The following is a 27,605-nucleotide window of genomic DNA, read 5'->3' as shown; positions in this document are numbered from 1 at the left end:
GGGAGGCCAAGGCAGGCGGATCACCTGAGGTCAGGAGTTTGAGACCAGCCTGGCCCACATAGTGAAACCCTGTCTCTAATAAAAATACAAAAAATTAGCTGGGCTTGGTGGTGGTGCCTGTAATCCTGGCTACTCGGCAGGCTGAGGCAGGAGAATTGCTTGAATCTGGGAGGCAGGCAGTGGTTGCAGTGAGCCGAGACTGCCCCACTGCACTCCAGCCTGGGCGAGTCTCCAAAAAAAAAAAAAAAAAAAAAAAAAGAAATTTATCTATCTCTGTATTCTAATTTGTTGCTGTATCCTTTACTTAGGTGCTTGTGCTTAAATACTTGCAGCTATAAATATAATTGAATGAACACAGGGATTTGTTCAAGTTCACAAAACCAACAAGCAGCAGAGTAGCAATAAACAAAGGCAGAACTATCGTAATGTTGAAGTCCATATTCTTTGCAATATCTCTGAAGCACCATGGGACAGAGGAAATAGGTAGATGATTCAAACCACCATAGAAGACATCTAGAAGGAGGACATTTAAAACTGTTACTGTCTTTGATTCTTTCCACTGTTACTAGATTTTTTAAAAACCATATTTCTTCAAGAAAGTAAATATGGTATTCAAAAGTAAAGAAAAAGGAAGAAAGTAAACTTTTGTTGAGAAGGAGGTTTGAAAGCTTATAAGAAAAAAAGAGCAACAGTTAGAAACCACTGCTCTGAAGGGTATCATCATGGAGTATCAATTTGCTTTTAAAACGGTTATCATGCAAGGTTATCCTTCATAAAATATACCATCAATACTTTTCACATATTCCAAATACCCAGCTCTAATTTCACTATAGAAAGAATTAAATTTTAAATAGGGAATAATATTATATAAACTGTAACCATGGTTTGTTTTCTGAAGCTACACAAAGCACAGTCCCTGGTGCTAAACTCACCAGAAGAAAGGAAAAGTGGAGATACTCTAACCTCCTATCAATTTCTTTTATGAAACACTTAAAACCCAAACTTCACTGGCTCGGATAATTAATCATTAGAGACCTAAAAGAAATGAGCTTGTTAAGTAGGAAGTAGAAGAAATCACTTCCTTGTACTCTTGATGATAGGTCAATATTGATCCATTACCCGTACTGTGTTCCAGCAATGCTGAAATTAGAAAGCCAAAACAAAAGCCCAGGCTAGGGATCAAAAGTGCAATCTGATGCAATTATGATACAACTGTCTACCAAATAAGTAAAGGAAATGAGTAAGGAATCCTAGACAGAAAAAACAAGTAACACCCTTGTTTTTTTGAGACATGGTAAAAAAAGATACTCGAGTCTCTTCTTAACCTTCCATAAATATAACACTAGCAGAAAAGTAAAGATAAATACCAAATAATCACAACTGACCTTCCACCTCAACTATGGAATGGTTGAAACTGTGTTAAAGAGTCTAACTTCCACCTAAAGGGGCTATCCATTACTAAGTGTTAACCAATTTCTGCCTTAAGAAAATAGCAGGGGGTTGGGAAGGGTGGGGGTGGGGCTTAGTTCTGAATTTTTAAGAAACAAGACATCAGGATTTTCATGTAAAATTCCATGTGTAAGTATTTTATGAAATACTATGAAAGATAAACTGAAACTTTTTGGGATTGCATTCTTTCCTTGGCCCAGCAGTTTGTAATTTATGACCTTGGTCATATGCATGGCTCTAAAAACTACATAGCACCTGTAGTTAGAAGTTTCATGACTAACTCCACCTTGAATGGTAAACAGTAAAGCTGAACAGTATAGGGATTAAAGATAATCAGCCTTAGAGTGAGATGAATGAGTATATATATATATCTATATAGACAGATGTATAATGAGTATATATCTATATCTATAGATACATAAAAAAGTGAACCAACTTATATATATATGTATATATATATGTATCTCTGTATATATATAGCATAAGTTGGTTAACTTTCCTAAACGTCATCTGTAAATGAGGGTGATACTACTTAACTGACAGTTGTATATAGTAAGAAATAAAATAGCATGTGAAAAAAATTTATCTATTAAGTACTTCTAACACAATAGTCATCATAATCATTATTTTTATCACTGCTTCATCATGGAATTTTATCATTCCTTGCTTTTCAAAATCATGTAAAATAAACCCAGAAAGCACCAATCTAAAAGCATGAGAACAAGTTTTATTTCTCTAAAACCCAAAAAATATTTTCATACTTGAGGAAAAATGAGGAGAGGGGATCACGGAGATTGAACTTGTAATTTTTAATAGTATTCCTTTATTTGTTAAAAATGGGATGTTTTGTATTTTGTTGTTACTTAGATTTCACATATATTTTACATATATATATACACATCAATAGTTTTTTAATGCAAAATACAAAAGTAAAAATACTTTAAAAATAGATAAAATAATACATCTTTTCTTCTTCCTATCCTTATGCATTATATCTTAATTTACAGATGTTTTACAGGTTTTTGGTGGTTTTATGCTTTTTTTGTGTAATTAACCACATTCAAACTAATCGACTGAACTAATTAACAATGGCACATGTTCTATGGTATACAAAATTATAATGGAAAGATACCAAGAAGGAGGGAATGAAAATGTTGTATGTACACAACAGGAATTTCAGTTGTACAGATTACCTGTTCAAGAGGAACATGATTCACCAGGCCACTGACAACTGTCCTTGGGGCTATTTCTCCAACATCTACTTCTTCCACATACAAAGAATCTGCATCAGGGTGTTTTCTAGCAGTTATGATGCAACCAATTCGAAGATCCAGACGGGAAACATCTATTGGCTTAGAGTCGGCACTTCCAGCTATTGATTGCTGTTTTTTCTCCTTCTTCTCTCCTAAAAAGTATTTATGAATGGGTAAACATCAGAAATAAAACCAAACAAAAAAACACTATGAAAACTCCATGGTATCCATACCGATGAGCTTAAAAGGAAAAAATAAAAAGAATGTTTATCTCCTACCTTCACTTAAATAATAACAAAGAAAAAAATTATCTAAGTCATAAAATCTTGAATCCTATTTTAGCTATTTCTCTGTTGTATTTCCATTTGAAGACATTGTGTGAGGTTGGCAAACTATGGCTCATGGGACAAATCCAGCCTGTTGCCTGTTTTCATAAATAAAGTTTTACTGGAAGACAACCATATTCATTCATTTACATATCATCTATGGATACTTTTGCACCAGGGCAGAGTTGAGTAGTTGTGACAAAGGCTTTAGGCAGAAAAAGTTTGCCTTTCCCCGAAGCAGGACAATAGAGAATCCTCTAAAAACTTTTACTATGGCTCTTTGGAAGGTGATAAATACTTTATTTAGAAAGAACACCACAACCAGTACCCAAATGACAGAATGAACTAGAGCAGAATGCAATTTCACTCATCAAATATTTTCCTCCTCACTTATATACACTAGTAAGTATATAATTAATTTCTCCATTTCTTAGATTTCCCTGAAGATATATTAGGATTTTAGGGTTATCCACAGTAACTATTTAAGCAGATAAGAATATTTTATTCTGATTATGTTTTAATAATTATATTTTTATTTATTTGCTGAAAATGTAACTCTTATTAACACATGATTATTTTAGCTACTGAGTTAATTGTAACCTGCAAAGAGGATTCATATTCTTTAAGTTTACAATTAGCTTTTCTGGCCCCAAAAAAGTAAAATCAAAATAAAACCTTATTTACCTTTGAATCCAAAGAACAGAGATAAGCTGTTGTAGCTTGGAAGCATTCTTTCTCAACTATACATTTATTTAATCTTTCAACATACGGAGTGCTATGACACTGGAAACAGTAAGATGGGCAGTCCATGTTGTCAAGGCACTCAAAATCTCTTTTAAAGAAGACAGACATGTATATGTATAATGAATATGTGATAAACATGACATACACAAAGAAATATAGAAACTCAATGAAGAATAATTCTGCATGAAGCAGGAAAGGAGAATTCTGTGTAAAGGTATTCATAATTCATACAACAATAAGTTTACCAAAGAGGGGATGGAATTAACTTAAAATAATGGCCAATTTTTTTTTTTTTTTTTTTTTTTTTTTGAGACGGAGTCTTGCTTTGTCGCCCAGGCTGGAGTGCAGTGGCGCGATCTCGGCTCACTGCAAGCTCCACCTCCCGGGTTCACGCCATTCTCCTGCCTCAGCCTCCTGAGTAGCTGGGACTACAGGCGCCCACTACCACGCCCGGCTAATTTTTTGTATTTTTAGTAGAGACGGGGTTTCACCGTGTTAGCCAGGATGGTCTCGATCTCCTGACCTCGTGATCCGCCCGCCTCGGCCTCCCAAAGTGCTGGGATTACAGGCGTGAGCCACCGCGCCCGGCCAATAATGGCCAATTTTTAATCTCATTAGCAAGCTTTAAAAAAATTCCATTTTCCATAAACAAATCAGCAAAAATTTTTCAAAAGGTAAAAATCCAAATTATACAGAAAAATATGTACAACAAAATTACCAGAATATGCCAAAAATCTTAATATTTTTGTGTGATAAAGTATATGCATTTACTTTAAAAATACTGTAGTATAACAATATATCTATATTTGTATATATTTTAAAACGCTAATCTACTTCCTAGGCATTTGAAATACTTTTATCAGGAATCCCCATTCTAGAAATGATTGCAAATATTAAAATCTATACCAAGATCTTTGTTAATTATCATAAGGAATTTCAGAAATCCTTCACTGACAAATGAGTGATGCTCAATTAAGATATGTGGCAGTCTAGCTGGGCATGGTGGCTCATGCCTATAATCCCCGCACTCTGGGAGGCTGAGGCAGGTGGATCACCTGAGATCAGGAGTTCGAGACCAGCCTGACCAATATGGTGAACACCTGTATCTACTAAAAATACAAAAATTAGCCAGGCATGGCGGCATGCACCTGTAGCTCCAGCTACTTGGGAGGTTAAGATAGAATTGCTTGAACCCGGGAGGCGGAGGTTGCAGTGAGCCGAGATTATGCCACTGTATTCCAGCCTGGGTGACAGAGCAAGACTCCGTCTCCAAAAAAAAAAAAAAAAAAAAAAAAAAAAGATATGTAGCAGTCTAGAAAGATCATATGAGCACCACAGCCCTTGCATGAGCAGAATCTGGCAGTCCTAGCTAGCAGCTAAACACCTATGGAACAGCCCTCTATAACCAGCACTGTCTAATATGGTAGCTGCCAGCCACATAGGTTATTTAAATTTAAATGTAAAATTATTTAAATTAGAAATTCAGTTTAGTCATACTACCCACATTTCAAATCTTTAATAACCACATGTGGCCATTGACTACCATGTTGGATAATGCAGATATAGAGTATTTCCATTATCATAGAAAGTTCCATTGGATAGAAGTATTCTAATCTTATAACTCCATTTGGTCTTGTGGTCCTGTGTGCTCCCTCTTCCATCAAAGGAGAGCCTTGTTGCCTTCTCTAACTAGAAGACTGATTAATGCTGAGTCAGAACAGTGCACCCTCCTTAGAGAATAGAATATGGATTCCACCAAATTTGCAAGAACAGGTTATATAGTTGTTTTGTGTCTACTTCTTAACGTACTTTATAAACTAGAAGAGTTAGTCTGACTTGCTTTCATTGTAATCATACCACCTAGTGGTGAAGTTGTATAGCAGAGGCTGTACAGCCCTTACCTACTTTTAACTAACAGAGGTTACTGATGTTTGCCAAAGGAACTGGCAAGTGCTTTAGAGGCTAAATTGGCTTGGGTTAGTTCATAAATCCCTCTGCATGTTATATTTTCCAAAAAAAAAAAAAAAAAGTAAATAAGTTTAAGTATAATGAGAAATATTCATAATTATTTATAAAGGCACCTTTTTAGACATATCTGGGGAAAGGAAGTCAGATTTACAATTAGAATAAATAGCTTTAGCAGCAAGGCTAAAAATAAACTAGAAAAGATGAGGCTTTAATATTAATTCAGATGAAAGATCGCTGAAAACCTGAACTGAGGGAGGACCTAATGAAAGGAAAGAGTAGAGCTGGGGGTCTATGTATGTTTTGGGGACAGGAATAATAGAATTTGTTGGTTAATTAGATATGAAGAACAGGGAATAGGGACAGGTTAAGGTTGATGACTAAATTTCAAGGGTTGTTGCCTAAGTGGATGGTGACATTTCTATCTACTTTAGTTCTCATGGATTCTTGAAATCTTAGTTCAGACAGTCTGCTTTGACTGGTGGAATGTTCTTTTCCTATCTTCACAACTGGTCCTAAGCTAGTTTCCTATCTGTAACTTCTCTCAAACTATACCACAAATAGATACCAAAATTCAGCCATACCAAACTACATATGGGTTTCTACACTTAATCTTTACTGTCTATGTTTTAACTTATGCCAGTCCCTCTGCCTAAAATGCCACATTTTTACCCCGTTAATCTGGTCAATATTCACACACCATTTAGGACCCAGCTTGTATGTTCCAATATCATATTGTTTCTAATTTTATCCTAGCTCATGAAAGTTGAACTTTACTTTTGATACTATTATTATTATCATTATCATCCAGTCAAGAGCTAAATATGCTTAAAGGTCAAAAATACCTTTCTTTTCAATTTTCTCTTTCGCTTTCTTTTCGTCTCCTGTTCCTCCTTTTATCTGTTCTTTGGTACCAGAAGATACGGTTGTTACTGGTGTAGACTGTATAACATTTTCAGAAACCATAGAATTAGCTTGCAGTGGAGTACCAGATGGAAATGGTATTTGCTTCACTGAGACAGAAAATGAAATAATGTCATTCATATTAAACCAATAAATATGACAAAAAATATGAAATTGCGAACCACAAATGGGAACTCTTTTTAAATGAAAAATCCACTGTATATGGCTATCAAATATCCACTGTCTGAGACTATAAAATGGCTGCCAAAAAATTAGGCATATTTTAGCCATTATTGAAGTATCAAAGAATAAAGGCATGATTCCCATTTAATCAATTACTAAACCGAGAAACCTGCAAATAAGAACAACAGCTAACATTTATTATGAACTTACTATGCCCCAAACACTTTTCAAAATGCTTTATACAAATTAACTCATGTAATTCTCATACTCTAAGAAGTAGGTTTTATCCATGCCCCCATTTTATTGATAAATCTGAGTCATTTAGAAGTTATGAAGTTGTCCAAGTTGCCTAGATACAGATTCTTACTTCTTTCCTCACTGTTGGTGTGACTGGCCAACTTCTTAACTTCTGGATTACTCAAATTTTCTATATTTAATTACCTCCATTTTGAATTTCTGCCTGAATTAGCTCTTGTTTCAGTTCTTCAATTTCTTTCTTCAGTTTAGCATTTTCAACTCGAAGTTTCTTCTCTTCCCTCAAAGTTGCCTGCAAAACTAGGATCAAGAACATCCAGGTAAAATATGTGTTTTTAAAAGAGGTTTTGTATGAATACTACTTGAAAAGAAGACAGCCAGTATAACTACAGCTAGGATAATACTAGCTCTAGTGTAACCAAATGTTTGGCCAGTGCCTTTATGCCAGTTTAATATTTATTAAAACAACATGCTATTTAAGAGAGAGAGAGAGAGAGAGGGAGAAAATATATGAAATAAGAGTAAAACAGAAAGACTTTGTTTATGAATCATTTTCCTAGCTCCTATTAAGATGCTAACTAAGATCAAATTACCACCTTTTCAGCATTGCGGCTGCAATAAAGGGCAATGGCAAATAACTTAAGAAGCTGGCACAAAAGTGTCAATATGTGGCCAGGTGTAGTGGCTCATGCCTGTAATCCCATAATCCCAGCACTTTCAAAGGCTGAGGCAAGAGGATCACTTGAGCCCAGGAGTTTTGAGACCAGCCTGGGCAACATGGCAAAACCCATCTCTACAATAAATACAAAAAGTAGCTGGGGGTTGTGGTACATTCATGTGGTCCCAGCTACTCAGGAGGCTGAGGTGGGAGGACTGATTGAGGCTTGGAGATTGAGCCTGCAGTGTGAGTTGAGAGAGTGCCACTGTATTCCAGCCTGGGTAACAGAGCAAGACCCTGTCTCAAAAAAATTTTTAAAAATAAAAGATAAAATGTCAATAACAGATACTGAAAAAAAGAGAAGCATTATATTAAATTATACATATATTTTTTTAAAAATTCTACGACGTTACCACACAAGCAAAAACTATTCTTATGTCTTTCTTTTTAGTCATTACCTTTTAAAAGAAGCTGAATATTGCTAAAGTCTGAGTTAAGCTAATCAAACATTCAATGAGTGAAATAACTCAAGGATTTGCTCAAAATATAATGTATGTGTTAAAGGTGTGCAATGGGGTAACAAAAGTATAAGAGAAAAATAATGGTTCTCAGTGGGGTTGGTACTGCTTTGTAGGTAGGATTTTGAAAATCTGTTGGATTATTTTTGATTGTTAGTACTGGCATTTATTGGGCAGAGGCCAAGAATGCCAGATGTCCTGCAGTATGCTGGATACTCCTGCAAAATGAAGAACTGTTTCACATCCTGCAGAACTTTATAGTGGCCTATTATAAATTTGTATAAGTAAAAATCCTATTAATAATTATTTGAGTCTAGATTTTTAACTATTCTTTATATATAAACACAAAGTGTTTTTAAGCATGCTTATTATACTCTAAATTTTCTATGAATCAAGTACCACATAAATCAAGAGTAGACTGTACCTTGTTTTATTCAAAATACTATCTAATCAATCACTCATCAGTTTGAATAAATCATCTATATCACTATCAGCTTCTGGTATCTCAGACACCTACACAAAGGCAGTCTGACTATATACCTATACTAGTCGGCATTGTACCTATTGCATTCTTGATGATTCCATGTATGTGAATCATGGGGCATGTGACCCTCTTACACTGCCTTTAGTGCTGTAATTCTGCTGAAGTATTACTTACTGAAATACATATTATTGTTACTACTACTTATACCTTTCTTTTTATTTCTCTTCTCTATTTTATATATAGGATTAAGATATGTTTTAAAATTATATATAGGTAGGTTATTTTTCTAGGAAATATTTTCCTTACAGGATATTAACAGAGATTTTATAAAACATTCATCCTAAATTGGGAGCAATTTGACTAAAAACTACCAGTATAGGCTACCAAAGAATAATATAAAGGTGAAGAATAAGTAGAAAGATTTTCAAACTGGCAAAACTAAAATGCTTATCAAGAGGCTAGGAAATGGCCACCTACAGAAGACAAAATTTGGTTTACAACATATATTATATCATATGAGCAATGACCATGTCCAATCTCTTCATCTTTTTAATAAAAAGAGAGTAAGAATTTTAAGAAAAATAATTTTAAAATCTCGAGAAACATTATAAAGAAAGAAACAAAGTGGTATGTTAAAATTAGAAAAAAAATTGATAAAGTTTCTGGAGAGTAAATACAGGTTTTTGTAAGCCATTAGCTTACAAAATGTAGGAAAGCATTTATTTCTACTAGTGACAGCAAAAGATTTTGAAATTTCTATTCTGACAATGACTACTGAAAATAAAATATATTTAAACAAACAAAACCAAAGCCAACTGAAGTCCTGAAGGTAGAAATTCAGGTTTGATATTTTTCTACATAACAGAAACTTCTAAGTAAAACTTAAATAACGTAAAGGGTAAACATTATTTTTTCTCCATCAATGTATGAATTCATTTTAAGTATCTCCTCAAAAAATTTTAAATTTTCTTACTTGCTTTCTCCTTAAGTAGAGAAACTTGCTGCTTAAGATATTCAATGATTTGATCTGCCTCTGCACCCTTCTGCTCCAGTCTCTTCAGAACAGCATCATTATTTGCCATTTTTGCCAAGAGACGGCAGAAAATCCTAGATGAAAAATAAAAGTGATAAATTACACTGTGAAAGGAATAAATTTATACTATAGGCCACTATGAAAAAGCAGTCTGAAAGGAAAAACATTTTCTACTGTAATAGATAAATATGTTAGAAAAAATATTTTTCCTATGGAGAGCAACAAGCCAAACAAATAGCAGAAATGTTAAGTAGACTAATTCCTGAATCTACTTAGAAGAGGAAATATAGTTCGTTCTTGAATGCAGAAAACAGGCTATTTAGCCACATTTAAGGTTGAAAGGTTTCAAAGAAAGCTTCAGGTACACTAAGAGATAAGAATAACAATAACCGTAACTATGCTAATGAGTATTACATCTGTGTTCCAAAGTAAAGAGTTGCTGATTTCATTCCTTTTATATTTCTGTATAGTGGATCTTTCTACTGTGTATTCACTTAGGTACAATTTTCAAGAAGAAAACGTCAATTAGGAAAGATAAATATTAAAAGAAAAAATCAACAATTAAGAAAATATTAATCATATGCTTGTTCAGATATAATGTCAGTATATACCGTTGTCTTTATTTTAAAAATTAGAATTTTAGTTTTATAATAAATTCAGAGAAATTTAAAAAAATACTATCAAGGTACAGAAAAATGTATGTAAGCAAACATTCTGAGATTAATTCACCATGTTAAAGTTTAAACTGCCACATACTAAGAAAAATAATCGCACTGACAATGGAGAGGGTTAATCATTAGTAATACTATGAACTGTTCTACCTGATTTAACAAGAATTTATAATTCAAGGTATAACAATGATACAAGTATTGCTGAAATAATTCTAACTTTAAATAAATGAAGCAGCACTCAATATTAATGGTGAAATTTCGAACAAAAACTAGATAATAGACACGTAACAGATTGTTTGAAAATTTCAAATTATTATATAATACCAATCCTATATAAAAAATATTCTGAAAAGCCACAATACACTGGCTGGTATTTATTTTTGAGGTGACTGTCTAGATCTGTTGGCTCATTTTTGAGCATCAGTCTATACTTAAATCTACTTGTTTCATATCAGCTAAGATACTAGTTTTCTACTTTTTTCCTTAATTTTGAAATTTGAATAAGATGATTTGAGCCATATCTTTTCAAAATGTATTTTTCTAAAATGCACCACTAATTCATTCATTTTAGTATTATTCATCAAATATGTCTTTGCTAGAGATGTAAAACTTGCCAATTCTGCCTAATCAGATACTCATTATTGTTTGTGATAGCTACATTTCACCTATTGAGTATATTTCATCACTACTTATGTTAGACTAAAATAAAAAGACATCAAAAACGAAAGAAATGCTGTAACTCAGGACACTAAAATTCAGAAGAGCATAGTTTTTTTTTTTTTACTTTAACTTTCTTCATATATCCATTTCTATTAAGATATTTTCTCTACAATTCTGGCTTTGCAAACGTTTAAGTAACAACATGGTATTCTGTGTTCATTTTGGTAAAAATGGCAGAGTTTAAAGGTGGTATCTTCATTTGAATTTTTGTGCTCTTTTGGTCTGTATTTTTCTAAACTGTTAAAATAATAGTCCATATAGAATAATGCTCATAAATAAGCCAACAGTTCTAGACAGTCGCTTCAAAAATAAATATGCACCAAGTTGCTGAAAAATCAAAAAAAGAAACTCATGTTCTGACTCATACAGAAACATTTAAAAAATCTTCTAAGAATAAGAGTAATTTGGAAAATAGAGATAATAAATCCTAGCCTAAGAGAAAAAAATACAATTTTAGTTGATAAATCTGTTAACTATTTGCAAAATATAATTGGAATAGTGAGTTACATAAAATATGACTTTTATAATACATATTGAAGAACAAGCATAAGTTTAGGAAAGAGAATGTCATGTTTCAAAATACAGAAATACAAATGAACTAAACACTAAATACACATATGCAACTACTAAAAGGAAACAATGTGATAAAAAGAAGTGATAAAACTTTTTTTTTTTTTTTTGAGACAGAGTCTTGCTTTTTCACCCAGGCTGGAGTGCAGTGGCACGATCTTGGCTCACTGCAACCTCCGTCTCCCGGGTTCAAGCGATTCTCCTGCTTTAGCCTCCCAAATAGCCGGGATTACAGGTGCCTGCCACCTGACTAATTTTTGAATTTTTAGTACAGATGGGGTTTCGCCATGTTGGCCAGGCTGGTCTCGAAATCCTGACCTCCCTCAACTGATCTGCCCACCTCAGCTTCCCAAGGTGCTGGAATTACAGGTGTGAGCCATTGCACTGGCGCCCAGACTCTACTTCTTCTCCAGTCCTAGATAACTGGGTATCTGGAAATATTATTCATGATGCCAATGTTAAAAAGTCTCATCTTGTGACATCTAAAAATATTTCACTTCTAGTTACGTCTGTGTGTTAACAGAACTTTTCTCAAGTGCTAAAAGCCATTTGCTGTCTTTAGAACAGAAGCTCTGGAAACAGGTTTTCTAATACTTGTTGATTAATTATCATTTAAATTTTTTAAAAATATAGGTTGGATGCATAAGTTTATGTTAATGTTTTCTAGTAACATGCAGATAATGATCACTAGCACTGGCAGAGGAACATGGGTATATATACCCTTGGGCTTGCTTATATATACCTAGGCTGTGTGACCTTGGTAAAGTTATCTAAATTTTCTATACTTTTCTTTTTTTTTTTTAATTTTTTTTAGTATTTATTGATCATTCTTGGGTGTTTCTCGGAGAGGGGGATTTGGGAGGGTCATAGGACAATAGTGGAGGGAAGGTCAGCAGATAAACATATGAACAAAGGTCTCTGGTTTTCCTAGGCAGAGGGCCCTGCCGCCTTCTGCAGTGTTTTGTGTCCCTGGGTACTTGAGATTAGGGAGTGGTGATGACTCTTAAGGAGCATGCTGCCTTCAAGCATCTGTTTCACAAAGCACATCTTGCACCGCCCTTAATCCATTTAACCCTTAGTGGACACAGCACATGTTTCAGAGAGCACGGGGCTGGGGGTAAGGTTATAGATTAACAGCATCCCAAGGCAGAAGAATTTTTCTTAGTACAGAACAAAATGGAGTCTCCTATGTCTACTTCTTTCTACACAGACACAGTAACAATCTGATCTCTTTCTTTTCCCCACATTTCCCCCTTTTCTATTCGACAAAACAGCCATCATCATCATGGCCCGTTCTCAATGAGCTGTTGGGTACACCTCCCAGACAGGGTGGCGGCCGGGCAGAGGGGCTCCTCACTTCCCAGACGGGGCGGCCAGGCAGAGGCGCCCCCCACCTCCCAGACGGGGCACCGGCCGGGCGGGGGCTGCCCCCCACCTCGCGGACAGGGCAGCTGCCGGGCGGAGATGCTCCTCACTTCCCAGACGGGGCGGCTGCTGGGTGGAGGCATCTCAGATGGGGCAGTGGGGCAGAGGCGCTCCCCACATCCCAGACGATGGGCGGCCGGGCAGAGACGCTCCTCACTTCCTAGACGGGATGACGGCCGGGAAGAGGCGCTCCCCACTTCCCAGACTGGGCGGCCGGGCAGAGGGGCTCCTCACATCCCAGACGATGGGCGGCCAGGCAGAGACGCTCCTCACTTCCTAGACGGGGTGGCGGCCGGGCAGAGGCTGCAAGCTCGGCATTTTGGGAGGCCAAGGCAGGCGGCTGGGAGGTGGAGGTTGTAGCGAGCCAAGATCACGCCACTGCACTCCAGCCTGGGCAACATTGAGCACTGAGTGAGCGAGACTCCGTCTGCAATCCCGGCACCTCGGGAGGCGGAGGCTGGCAGATCACTCCTGGTCAGGAGCTGGAGACCAGCCCGGCCAACACGTCGAAACCCCGTCTCCACCAAAAGATACGAAAACCAGTCAGGAGTGGCGGCGCGCGCCTGCAATCCCAGGCACTCGGCAGGCTGAGGCAGGAGAATCAGGCAGGGAGGTTGCAGTGAGTCGAGATGGTGGCAGTACAGTCCAGCCTCGGCTCGGCATCAGAGGGAGACGGTGCGGAGAGGGAGAGGGAGAGGGCTATACTTTTCTTAATTTAAAAAATTACTTGTACCTGATTTCACCTCCTACTTCCTTGTCACCTCCTTTCAGGGCTCTTTTTTTTTTTAATCTGTCCCATTAATGATGCTGTTCTTCAGGGTTTGGTCTTAATCACTAATCTTTTCTAGGCATCACAAACTAGCCTGACAAAGTTCAGGGATAGCTTTCTTTTCCAGGGCTAACAGTGTTGGAAATAACTGATGTGAATGTCTTTAAGTAAGACAGACAGACACTTTACTACTCCCTGTTGTCTGCCATTTATATTACCTACCAGGCTCCTAAAATAAGTTCATGACCCTAACTTTACACTCCCTGATTTTGTGTCATGTGCTGGGTTTATAGTAGAGAACAAAAATAAACATGTTCTTTGAACTAACTAAGCTTTCAGACAAATGGGGGAAACACAGTTGAAGACATTTTTAAAATAATGTTACGCTTAGGGCACAGTGATAGTTTAACAACAATACTGCTTTAAGCTCAAACAAATCTTTTACCATTCAACCCAGTGCTCATTTCATTAATCTCTATGCTAATTACTCCCCTGTGATTTTTCAATTTTACATTGAGTATAAGTCAACCTTCAAAATTTTAAATCCTCAGAGTTTCTAATATGTATAAGGTTTCTCATAGATGATAATAACAACTACATATATTTGTAGAACATGCACTATGGCTGGCTAAATGCTTTACACAAGTCAATTTCGAATACTGTAATAATCTCCATTATACAGAGAAGAAAACTTGAATTAAAATTAATTTGCCTCATGTAATACATAGTAAATGAGGATTGAAACTCAGGTCTGTCTGATGCTGCAGTTAGCTCTTTTAATGCTCTAGCTATAATTTCTCTAAACGATATAATTACGAAGCATTTTCCAATATATTTAATGACAGAATCCTAACACAGGAACAGCTATTAACATTTATTTGAACTAGTATTCTCTAAAACAGTTTAGGAAATGCTGGTTTAAGTCTCTGGACTAAAATTTAAAAAAATTAAGACTGTGAGATTAAAATAGATATAAGAATGACATGCACAGTAATTGAAAATATAAAACATTTATGAAGAGAGAAGCACAGAAAACTGTAGACCAAGTATGTTAATTGTGTTTGGTGAGGATCAAGACCTTTTCTTTTTCCTTTACTAAATTAAAATGGTAATAATGCATTTTTTATGACAAAAGCTTTTGAAAAATATTATCTAAATCATTCTGTCCCTTCACATTAATTTTGTGCTTCTCAATGTTAATTATCATACTTCATCAAACCTAAAAAGCCATTAATCATATGATGCCTCTAATGCAGAATCCCAAATACTGTACGTTAATTTATAGTACATCTTAATCATTAAAATACACACAAAAAAGATGATTTTTGAGATTCTGAGATCTTCACTATCATTTTTGTTTACTGAGCAATTTCCTCAGTAGTCCTCCCCACACCATCTAAATTGCCTGCAATCTTTTTGAAAAAGCAAAATCTCTGCCCCACGATGACAACATTGGGAATCAAACATAAGTAAGTTACTACTTTGAAATCAAAATTTTACAGGCAGACTTTTAATTTTAGAATTCTTATGCTGTATAGGAACGCTACACAAATTTGAAAGTGTCTCTACTCAAAACCTCTAATTTCCCTATTTCAGAATTACAGTAGGTAAAAATTTACATTTTTGTTGGAAGCTTTAAATACTATACAAGAAATCTAAAATGCCATCAATTGTAAAATGGCTTCAATCCCAAGAAGCTCTATTACTTTATGTACATTATGAAAAAAACACTATTGAATCAACTGACCCAATGCTTTCTTATTACTTAGACACATCCTACATTATTTATTGACAAACTTCTTTTAAATTTAACCCTGGATTTTTATCTTGTATCACCCTTTTGTTTCCCCACATACACAGTAACTTTTCATTCTAATGCTAATCATAATCTTCTAAATGATCTTTAAAAGGGAAATTACACTCAACAACTATATGCCAATACTGCATATATAACTCAACTGAAATAATGACAAGATTAAGTTATGACTAAGTGTGTGTAAGTGTGGGCAATGACAAATATCTCACAACTGCCAATTCATCTACAGTGATTTAAACATGTTAACAACTTAAAAATGCATCCCTATTTCAGAGATGTTAAGTATGAGAAAAATGTGTATATCAGAATTGATGGAATATAGTAATTTTAATAATTTTCTTCCTTTCTTCTCCTCCCTTCATTCCTATTCTTGCCTTCCAACTTCTTTCCCTGATTTGCTACACAATCTAATTACTGGATATGTAAAAATATTATAGTATACATAAAATACCCCACACTGAAAGACTGTCCTTATTATAGTGTAAAGCAATGTGGTACCTTTTAGAACTAGGTGAAAATTCCTGCTAGGATTTAAATCATATGTGTCAAAAGTCAGAATTTAAAGAAGAAAATTAAATACACTGAGAACAATGCATCTGAAGACACTCAAAATACGTAAGCGCAGCAACCAGCAGTAATTCCCTAGGTCTTTTATCAACCTTTGCCAAAACCTATAAAAAGAATATCTAAAATTGCTTTTTTATGAAAGTTCCTATTTATTCTTGTTTCCCTTACCAGACAGCCTGCTTTCCCTTTACTGATGAGGACATAGGGGGTCCTGGAGGGTTTAAAGGATGGCTATAAGGAATGACTATAGAGTGGACAGCTATGAGAGGCCAGTCCATGCACTTCTAAATACCATCGTCATTAACACAAAAACTTTCCTCCCCAGTAAAGAGTCCATAAAATTTAAAAAGGAGTATGCCTTGGCCTCCCATGACCCTCTTACCTCACAATAAGGCCATCTTTTACCTGGTTAAGATTTGCAGACTAGGCCCATTACATACCTTGTCATTAAATACCTATAATATACCTTAACCTTTGCAATCTTGACAGATACGATTTCCATTTTATAGACAGATCCAGGAAAATTACATGACTTATCTGAATCCCTTCAAGTACCACATAGCAAAGCCATGATTTTAACTTGTGTTTGCCACTCTGAAACTCACACTAGAATTCATTTTTCAAGTGTCCTCCAAAGCCTAATTAAATAAAATTAACCCTGTCATCTATAATACTCTTACATATCCAAATTAAGTGCGTCAAGAATATAACTGGCCATTTCTTACCACCCATAGTCAAACCACCATTATGCTTCCTCTGGATTATTGCAAAACTCTTCTTATTGGTCTCCTTTCTCCTACCACGTCCTCCTCTGTGTATTTTCCTTAAAGAGTGACCCTCTTAAAAGGAAGTCAGAGCCCATCACTCTACTGCTCAAAACCCTCCGAAGTCCTATTTCATTTAGAATAAAAGTTAGATGTCCTCAAGATCTTCATGACCTGCTTGCCTTGATTTAATCTCCAGTGAAGGACTAAACCCTTCACTCAACTCTGCCCTACAGGCCTCCTTGCTATTCTAGCAGGTTTCTGCTTCATGACCTTTGCAATGGCTGGTCCCTCTGTCTGACTGCACTTTCCCAAGATATTCGCATGGTTAAATCTCCCACTTCTGTCAGCCCTTTACTTAAAAGTCATCTTTTCAGCAAGACCTTCCTGTATCACTTTATATCCTTCTTCCCTGCTTTACATTTCTCTTCAGGACTATCACGACCTAAAATACAGTATGTTTCTAATTACTTTGCTTAGTATGTGCCTTCCTCTCTAAAATGTGAGCTACAACTAGACACAGATTTCTGTCTGTTTTGTTCACTGCTGTTCACCTAATGCCTAGAACGGTGTCTGGAATAGAGTGGGCGCTTAATAACTATTCGCTCAATGAATAAATTCCTGTCTTCACCCTCCTCTCCCCCAAAGCACCTAAGTCCTTTGACACACACACATTCACATAACAGTAAATACGCTTAGGGATCGATATTTTTCTGTAGCGTTCTTAACTTAGGCCTGCATCCCATTTCTCAAACGTGGCTCCTTTAGAAGGAAGTCTCAAGCTCTTTCCTGTTTCCTCAGGCCAGGGCTGGTCCTGCTGCGAACGGACTACCCATTAGCAGCGCAGGCCAGGTCCTCTCTCCTGGAGGCAAGTTAGAGAAGGAAGACCCCTACGATCGCAATCGGCGATCCCCGAGTGAGTGACCCGCCACGACGTCACTCACATGAAGCGGAGGACACGGGTTCCGAGACAGCCACAGCAGGAAGCATGTAGGGCCAGCCACCGGCGTACTATAGCAGTGAGAAAGGACCCAATGAGGTGTCCTTGCTGAAAGCCTGAGTGTTCTACAGATTCAACCCTCAATTCTTTCTTCCTCTTCCTGTGCTCAGTCCCATTAACCTGCCACACCACGCTCCTCGTCTTCCATTCCCTCACCCAGTATTTTCAATCGACCCCCCCCGTCCCCCCGCACCTCTTTCTCTCTCGCTATATGTCCTTTCGTGGCCAGTTTGGGCAAGGGGAAGGACACCACAAATCGGGGTCTTTCCTCAGCGTTGGGTCGCGGTGGCTGTGAGGGCGGAAGAAAAGGCCAGGCTGAGGGGAGGGTGGAGGGTGAAAAGCTCGGATCTGTGTTTGGGGAAGGCCAGGCTTGCGCTCCTGGCCGGGTTCCGCGAAGGGAACCTTGGCTGACTTGGCTCGCGAGCAAAGGGCAGCGTCTGAGCTCCCGGCGTTCCAGGAGTGGCCTCTTGTAGGAGCACCTGAAATGCAGCGTCTGGTGCACTAAGCCGTAGCGGCAGCAGCAGCCACAGCGACAGCGCTGGGGCCCTGTGTAGAAGCTCCATCCCCCTTGTCTTTGTGCTTGCCTGCGTCCCCAGACTCAGAGGCAGGTATTTGGGTAATCCAGTTTTCCGTGTCGTAGTGGGTGGGGTCTGTGGGAGGTAGAGGACTATCAGGAGCAGTGAGTGGCCCCGCATGTCTTCAGAATAGATAGAGAACCGAGTTGTGGAGCCGCTTGCTGATAGGTACTGTCTCCATCCCTAGCTACAGCCCGCCTTTCCTGTAAATCAGGTTCACCTGAGTCGTTTGGGAACCGGAGACTTAGCAATCGCTCTGTCACTGCCTCAAAGGAAGGCTAAAGGAGGAGGTTAGAGAATCTAGAATCCGCCCCTCCATTACTCACCTTGGAGGCAGAATTTTGCTTTGGTTTGTTTCTGGTCCTCGAGGTTTAGTCAGTCGTCGAAGTGTAACACCCCCTTGAGCAGTAGGAGAAAGTGAAGCAGAGGAAGGAAGTTACTTGAGGATTGTCAGTGGCTGCTTTTCAAGGACCCCTGTCCTGGTTTCTATCTGTTTGAGACAAAAATAACCTCTTGAGACAATGTATATATAAAATAAATGAATTAGTATCATTTTCCTGTTGAAGAAATGTGAAACTTTTATTCATGATAAAATCGGCGTCTTTTGCCCTATTTTTTACTTTCTTTCCCCATTCGAGTCGTTTAAAACTCTAAGTTCTTTGAGGGCACAGATTCTGACTTGTTCATTATCCTTTGCCCACCAGCTGGAAAAACAACTGACTTAAAATAGGGGCTTCAAAATATTTGTTGAATGAATGAATTTTCAAGCCCAACTGCTTGCACTGCTGTTTCCCTCATCTAATCTCTCATCTCTACGTTTTTTTTTCCCCGGTAGTTTTCTTCCACTCACCAGGTGTAAGCGAATGTATGTGTGTGTATTTTTGTGTGTGAGCCTTTTTATGTACAACCATTTAAGAGGTAGTGGAAAAAGAACACTGATTATGCTAATTAGTGTTTTATCTTTTTCGATCGTTGTGTTTTATTTGGTTATTTTATTTTCAGCTATGTGATGATAAAGACATCTGATTGAAAATAAAATGGTCGGGCGCGGTGGCTCATGCCTGTAGTCCCAGCACTTTGGGAGGTCGAGGCGGGTGGATCACCTGAGGTCAGGAGTTCAAGACCAGCCTGGCCAGGATGGTGAAACCCCGTCTCTACTAAAAATACAAAAATTAGCCGGGCGTGGTGGCGGGCGCCTGTAATCCCAGCTACTCTGGAGGCTGAGGCAGAGAATCGCTTGAACCCGGGAGGTGGAAGGATGCAGTGAGCCGAGATCATGCCACTGCACTCCAGCCTTGATGACAGAGTAAGACTCTGTCTCAAAAAAAAAAAAAAAAAAAAAAAAGTCAAGTAGTATAGCGTAGTAGGATTGAATAATAAAGTGCAACTGTCTCACCTGTCCTACTCTCAGTACTGTTCTTCAAAGATAACCACTTTTAACCTTTTCTAATTTTAGGTCTGTAGGTTAAATAATAAGTTAAACTGTTAATTCTTTTTGTTGACTTCTTGAGATAGCCCTAAGTTAAACTGCTAATTCTTTTTCCGTTGACTTCTAGAAATAGCCCACACCATTCACAATCTCTTCTGAATTTTGGAAGAGTCAAATCATAAGTTTTAGTTTTTGTATTGGTTACTTTATAATTCAAAATAATGTACATAAACTACTTTTTTCACGTCAACTTTTGAAAATATATTTGACTCCTTGTTTGGTAAAACGAGAAAAGTAGTGATTCTACCTTTTTCTTTATCATTTCAGAAACTACATTTATGCCCACTTTCTCTTAGCTGGACATTTACTTGTACATTGTCAAAGTTAGTAATATATTTCTTAACTATAATATTTGCGCTTTATTCACGTGCCAAAAACCAATAAAAAAACAATAAAATGTTTACAGTATTATGGCTTTATAGTTGTTACTTAGAGCAAGTCCAAGCTGTATGCTCTGATATGTTTTTTTTCCCAGAGTTTTAACTTCATGATCCCTGTGCCATACTAAGGAGATTATTTATGATATCAAGGTCAAATGGGTTTTTATTTCTTTCCTGCCAAGGGCGAAATATTATGCTGTAGTTGAGCATGCTTTATATTTTGGGCTATGTAATACATAGTTTTTAACCGTCCCCACTTTCTTAATTGCCTTTCTGCTTTCTCCTGGGGAATAGGTAGGTGGATGTGCTTTCTTCACTGAATCTTCTCATTCTTTGTATGATGCACATAGAAGCTTCCATTCCTCTGTTTGAAGATTTTCCCCTTAAAGCCCAATGGCTTTCTGTTTAATTTGAACAGATTGCATTCTAGTCCTTTTGTATTGCTCCTATCCTGGGTTTATATTCATTCTTGGGTAAATAACATTGTTTCTTAGCCCCTCATCTTCTGTTATTGGGCTTTCCCCTATTTCCCTGGAATGTATCCTAAGGAAACTTGCTCACAAAAGGCAAGTGAAAGGTAATTTTATTTTTTAATGTTTGTATGGCTATAAATTATAATTTGCTCTTATGACTGATAATTTGGCTGTGTATAGAATCAAAAGTATTTTCCTTCAACTCTCAATCCTTCCATGTCTTCTAACTTTTTTTTTTCCTTTTATTTGAGCTGGAGTCTCACTGTGTTGCTCAGTCTGGTCTGAAACTCCTGACCTCACGTGATCCTCCCACCTCAGCCTCCCAAGTATCTGGGATCACAGGCACAAGCCACTGCACCAGGCTCTCTTCTGACTTTCATTATTGCTGATGAGAATGCCAGTCTCACTTTAACTTGTTGATAGCAGAATCATTTTTTTCTGTCTGAAATGTTTAAAATTTTCTAGTTACGTTTGATGCTTTGAAAATGTATAGCAGTGTTTATCTTCTCATAAGTTGTTTTATTTTGTGTGAGATAAAATTGATATATATTAAAACACATTGATTTTAAGTGGCCAATTTAATGAGTTTTGGTGCATGTACTCATCCATAAAACCACTACCACCACAATCAAGATAGAGAATATTTCTACCACTACAGAAAGTTCCTCTGTTTCTCTGCTTATTCAACCCCTCTTCCCCAACTACAGTACTATCTTCTGATTTTTTTTATTAATACTATACTTTAGAACTATAGTTCTGGAACTACATTTAAATGGAGTCATACAGTATGAACTCTTTTGTGTCTGCTTCTTTCATAAACTTTATGTTTTTGAGTACATCCATGTTTTGACATGTTTGTTCCATTTTTGTTAAATAGAATTTCATGGTACAAATATGTTAATTGATTCACTTATGGGACATTTGCATTGCTTCTGGTTTTTAGCTATTAACAGTACAGTTCCTATGAACATACTCATACAGTGTTTTTTTTTTATGGACAAATGTTTTCATTTTTCTTGGTTAAAGAGTGGAATTTCTGAGTCATAAGTTAGGGATATTTTTAACTTTAGAAAAGTTTTCCAAATATTTTCCAAAGTTCTTTTGCCATTTTACGCTCCCACTAGCAATATAGCAAAGCTCCACTTCCACATTCTCCTCAACACTTGTTACTGCCAGTCATTTAAATTTTAGCCATTGTAGAAGTTAAAGGTTTGTCATTGTGATTTTCATTTGCATTTCCCCCAATTAATGATATTAAGAACTTTTTCATGTGCTTATTATTTTCATGCCTTGTGTGAAAATATGTTTGTGACTTTTACCTATTTATGTATTGGCTTGTTTTATTATTGAATTGTGATATTTCTTTATAGACTCCGAATACAGGTCAATTATATACAGACACACATATGTTTGATTTTAAAAGGTCATATATATACACAATATCATATGTATATATAGACAGATGTAAATAATATTTCCCTTTAACTCGAATTTTTATTTTCTCAGAGGTGCCTTTGGGTATGCAGATGTTTTTAATTTTGATGAAGTCTACTTTGTCAAAATTGTCTGTTGTGGCTAGTGCTTTGTTCTATCGCGTCTAAGAAATCTTTGCCTAGCCTAAGGTTGTAAAGATATTCTCTTATGTTTTCAATTAGAAGACTAACAGTTTTACCTTTTACGCTTAAGCCTATGTTCCATCTTAGATTTTTGTGGATGTATCAGAAGAAGTTGAGGTTATTATTTTTTATATGAATATCTTTTTCCAGCACATTTGTAGAAAGGACTTTCCTTTTCCTGTTGAACTCTTTTGCTTTTGTTGAGAATCAATTTATTTTATTTAAATTCTTTTAATTATGATATATGTGGTATTAACACACACATATGTAGATAAATATAGATACAGAGCATGGAAATTACCAAGCATAATGATAACATGAACACCCATTAATTCACCAGCTAAAAACTAGGCTATTACTCAAGATTTTTGAAGCTTCTTATGAATTTTTCCCTAACCTTACCCCGCTTTAATTTGGTAGTAACCCATATTCTGAGTATTTTTTTTAATTCCCTTACTTATTGAATATATTCTTACGATAGATATAAGTATTCCAGAATTATTTGTTTTATTTTTTGTTTTTGAGTTTTATGAAAACTGGCATATTTTATTTTACTTTTTTCACTCAATATTTCTAAGATTCATCTATGCTATTAAATATGGCTATAGTTTGCTTATTTTTCATTATGTATACAGGTGAATAAAGCACAATTTATTTAACCATTTACCTACCATTGGACATTTAAATTGTCTCCAGTTTGGGGATATTAGGAGCAATAATACTGCCTTGATCTTTCTTGCACAGGTCCACTCTGTGTGTGTGTGTGTGTGTGTGTGTAGGAGTTTCTGTAGGAATATAATAGCAAGATAGTGTAAAACATTTCTAGTGATTTTACTAATTTACACTCCCACTTAGAGCAAATTAGAGATCCTATTTTTCCACATCCTTCTAACATTATGTGTTATCAGATTTCTTAATTTTTAACTGTCCAGTAGATAAAAATTTTTTGTGGTTTTAATGTGCAATTCCTTGATTATTCATGAGGTTGTTTATCTTCTTATGTATCTATTGGCCATTTCTCTTTATTCTTTTGTATAATGTGTTTTTCTATAACTTGTTTTATGTAATGGATGCAATATCTTCTCAAATCTCTCTATATTTGTTAGAGTTGGTTTTTGCGTTATTTTTTCATAAATTATTTCAGTTGCTTCCAAAGCCAGATTTTTGGAGGTTTATTTCATTGTTTGCCCTTGATACTGTAGTCTTTCCTCAACTATCTGATGATTCTCAGACAACTCATTATTTAAGAGCTAAGGCTTCCTGGGAGCTTTGCATATATGGACAGGCTTATTGACGGATATATTTTGTTTTAGGATGGCTGGGTGAACAGCCAAATCTTAGCTGGGGTCCTACAAATTCCAGAATTGTGAGGAGTTTGCTCTTCTCACCAGTGTCCATAGCAGCTAGTGTAGTTCTCAGTTTGTTCAGCTTCTTTAGGGAAGAACCTTATCTTTTTCTTTTTTCATGGAGTGTAAATAACTGCATATGTTGTGGGGCTGGTGGCAGAATTGACGCTTCTAATTATTCAACTCTTCACCCTTCTGATTTCAAACCGTCTGACTGCTGTTTAACATTGTTCCCACCTTCTCTGAGTCTGAAGCCTCTGAATCTGAAGGGACCAAACAAACCTCTTGACTATTACAGGTAGTAGCTTATTTCTTTCTGCTTCACTCTTCCTTATATATTTTGTTTTGTACAAGTTTCTAGAAATCTTTCATCACCTCATGGCCTGTTTCTCTTTTCTTCCTTGTTAAGGGTTTATACGTTTTATAATATTTTATTTTTAACGATTTCAGTAAGGTTTCTGTCAAACTGGATTTATTGAATTGGAATTCCAGCATATTTATCATTAAGCTGAGAAGGGAAAAATGCAGGGCTTTACCAGTAGAATGTCTTCTTAGTGAGGTCCATGGGTAAAAGATTTTTGTGTCAGAAGACCCTTTTTTTTTGTTGTTATGGTTGCCTTAATGTGATTCAGATTGATATGGAGCAAGTTTCCTACTCTCCAGGCTACTACTTTACGCAACTTTGGGGCACCGTTTATTTTGGAGTAAGTGCAAATAGGACGCCTCATGCTATACACATGGAACAACTATCTCTAAACTGGAGCCAATAGCTCTATCAGGATTATTAAAAGGATTAAAGCAGATCATACATTATGTAAAATATCTAGCATAAAAATGAAAATTGATTATTTAATATTATAGAGCCTTCTTTTAGTCTAGTTTAAGCTTTACTACTATTAATAAGGTCCCCTATTAGTTACTAGTTGGTACCTATATTTCATCTTTCCTGACCTACCTCACTGTATGAGAAGGAAGGTTGTCGATGGTGTGTGGGTTATTCAATCTTTAGGTAAAGAGAGGAGCCTTATTGGCTAGGCGTGGTGGCTCATGCCTGTAATCCCAGCACTTTGAGAGGCCGAGGCGGGTGGATCACGAGGTTAGGAGTTCAAGACCAGCCTGGCCAACATAGTGAAACCCCATCTCTACTAAAAATACAAAAAGTTAACTGGGTGTGGTCGTGGGTGCCTCTACTCGGGAGGCTGAGGAAGGAGAATTGCTTGAACCCGGGAGGCAGAGGTTGCAGTGCGCGGAGATCACACCACTGCACTCCAGCCTGGGTGACAGTGCGAGACTGTCTTAAAAAAAAAAAAAAAAAAAGAAGAGCCTTATTAATAATATGAAGATGCAGTAACAAACTTCCTCTACTCTTTAAACTGTCAAATGTCATTGAGAATGGAATAATCTTTTCTTTTTTATGCCATTGAAAATCTTAGAGTTTAATTTAGAGCTGCAATATAAATTTATGCTGAGTTGTTTTGTCCTCTGATATTTTAGAATTTTCTTATACTTTGATATTTTTACTGTGAAGTGTTCAGGTTGGCATTTTCCTCCAAGTTGTATGTTAATCATGCTTAAGGTTTGGTCTGTCTAGCTTAATGTTTGGTCTGTCCTAAAATTCTCTCCTTTTCCAGATTATCTTAGAAGACCTAGGACTCCAAAAATGTTTCCCCTGAAGGACGCTGAAATGGGAGCCTTTACCTTCTTTGCCTCGGCTCTGCCACATGATGTTTGTGGAAGCAATGGACTTCCTCTCACACCAAATTCCATCAAAATTTTAGGGCGCTTTCAAATCCTTAAAACCATCACCCATCCCAGACTCTGCCAGTATGTGGATATTTCTAGGGGAAAGCATGGTAAGTTATTTTTTTTTTTTTCCTATTTATGTTCTCTACTTTGTTACCCTAAGTTATAAATACTATATCCACTAAATATATAAAGCTATCATCAGTACCAGTGCACACATGTCCTTCTTTCTCTCATCCTTTTCCCCCACCCTGCCTCTCTCTCGTACACTTCCCCATTTATTTGCAAATCTACCAGGTAAAATTCAAACTCTTTACTAGGCTATTGCATACAAAATCCTTCATCTAGTCCTTGATCTAGTCTGTGCTATCCTCTTTCAATGTATTGCTTGTTGTTTCCACTAATTTAACCCTTCATGCCAGCCAAGCTGAGTTGCTTTGAGGTTTTTTGATTCACATATCCTTGATTTTGTTTGTACTTTGCAATTTTCTCTCATGGATTATGCTATGCTCCATTCCCTGCAATCTGAGCTAAGTCTCTTTCCTAAATTCTTTTATAGCTTTTATCACATTTTATTATTTTCTATTTAATTTTTCTCCTCTGAGGATTCTTAGTTCTTGAGGATAAGAACCTTTACTTGTGACCTCAGAGCACTCAATAAGTGTTTGTTAGCTGAGTGAATGAATTAACAACTATATTTGAATGATTAATGTTTCTCAGATCTGAGAATCAGGATTTTTAATTTTCTTTTTCAGGGAAACCATCTATTCTTAAACATATTTCTTTATCTATATGAAGGAAATGAAGTTCTAATGTTAGAAACTTTAGAAGAATTATCTAACAATATATTTTATGATTGAAAGTAATGATTTTGGTAACTGTCTTCAAATGAAAAGGGAGTCAGTAGATTTTTTTTTTAAACTCCATTAGTCTTTTTATATAGCAGCCCATTTAGAGAACTGAATTAGAAAAGTTGAACCCTATTGGTTAAAAAGTCAGTGTTTGAGGAAGATGTTTACTGCGTTTTTAGTAGTGTAATCAGGTTCTTTCATTCTCCACTTAAAGATTCTTATGGTGGCAATATTTTTAATTATTTCAGAATTATTTTTGGAAGCTTAATTGCAGGGTAAGGTTGCATTTCTTAAAAATATTTTAAATGCATTTCAGTGAAATGTATTTAATTTTTCTAACATAAAATAATTTGTAGACGTAAAAAAATCTGAAAGTGAACCCTATGTAGTTGGTGATATTCAACTTTTTTCCCTATAAAAGTGGCAATTTTATGTGTTTCAACCTAATATTAAAAACCCTGATAAATGCAAACTATGTTTTCTTTACTGTTTTGCGGAAAATAGACTAAACTGTACTTTCAAGTTCCCTGGTTTATTTCTCTTAAAATATTTACTCTGAGAATATTTGTGTTTTATAGACTGTCTCAAAAAAAAAAAAAAGAGAAGAGCCTTATTAATAATATGAAGATGCAGTAACAAACTTCCTCTACTCTTTAAACTGTCAAATGTCATTGAGAATGGAATAATCTTTTCTTTTTTATGCCATTGGAAATCTTAGAGTTTAATTTAGAGCTGCAATATAAATTTATGCTGAGTTGTTTTGTAATGATAATTTTTTTGTAATGATAATTAATCGTTAAAATTTATTGAGCGTTTATATATATCAGGCAATATTCTTAGTGTTTTACATATTTTAATTACATATTTTAATTAACTTAATCCTTGTAACATTACTGTGTGAAAGGAACTAGTCCTGTCATTTTACAGATAAGGAAATTAAACCACGGAACAATTAAGTCAAGATTCACAATTAATTCATCCAAGGTCACACGAAGGAAATTAAGGAAAAATGGGCTGCTAATACATTTTATTATTTTTTGAAAGATTGTACATGTTGCT

At 36.1% G+C, this 27,605-nt stretch overlaps 2 protein-coding genes across 8 annotated transcripts in view; one reads left to right on the top strand and one right to left on the bottom strand.

Annotated features, from left to right (window-relative positions):
• The window catches only part of AIMP1 (aminoacyl tRNA synthetase complex interacting multifunctional protein 1), a 33,745-nt gene extending 14,677 nt beyond the window's left edge, over window positions 1–19,068 (bottom strand). The window contains exons 1-5 of one of the 3 annotated variants that reach the window (XM_055384862.2): window positions 18,975–19,068; window positions 9,712–9,845; window positions 7,265–7,378; window positions 6,583–6,750; window positions 2,643–2,854 (exon numbers count right to left, since the gene is read on the bottom strand). In XM_055384862.2, the coding sequence (XP_055240837.1) occupies window positions 2,643–2,854; window positions 6,583–6,750; window positions 7,265–7,378; window positions 9,712–9,820 (603 nt within the window). In that variant the 5' untranslated portion in view covers window positions 9,821–9,845; window positions 18,975–19,068. Of the gene's footprint in view, window positions 1–2,642; window positions 2,855–6,582; window positions 6,751–7,264; window positions 7,379–9,711; window positions 9,846–18,017; window positions 18,286–18,974 lie in introns of those variants that run through there. The other 2 variants (XM_063705459.1, XM_019025574.3) reach the window with 2 other exon arrangements.
• Window positions 18,344–27,605, top strand: part of TBCK (TBC1 domain containing kinase) — a 265,095-nt gene continuing 255,833 nt past the window's right edge. For 2 of the 5 annotated variants that reach the window (XR_010133450.1, XR_008679124.2), the window contains exons 1-2: window positions 18,344–18,677; window positions 25,584–25,805. Coding sequence is in view for 3 of the 5 variants with exons in the window: in XM_019025572.3 (XP_018881117.1) it covers window positions 25,613–25,805 (193 nt within the window). In the remaining 2 variants the exon portion in view is untranslated. Of the gene's footprint in view, window positions 18,678–23,206; window positions 24,657–25,583; window positions 25,806–27,605 lie in introns of those variants that run through there. The other 3 variants (XM_019025572.3, XM_063705458.1, XM_055384855.2) reach the window with 3 other exon arrangements.

The sequence above is a fragment of the Gorilla gorilla genome, chromosome 3, assembly GCF_029281585.2.
Source record: "Gorilla gorilla gorilla isolate KB3781 chromosome 3, NHGRI_mGorGor1-v2.1_pri, whole genome shotgun sequence".
Taxonomy (NCBI): domain Eukaryota; kingdom Metazoa; phylum Chordata; class Mammalia; order Primates; family Hominidae; genus Gorilla; species Gorilla gorilla.
Note: the sequence above shows the minus strand (reverse complement) of the source record. Positions and strands in the feature narration are given on the sequence as shown.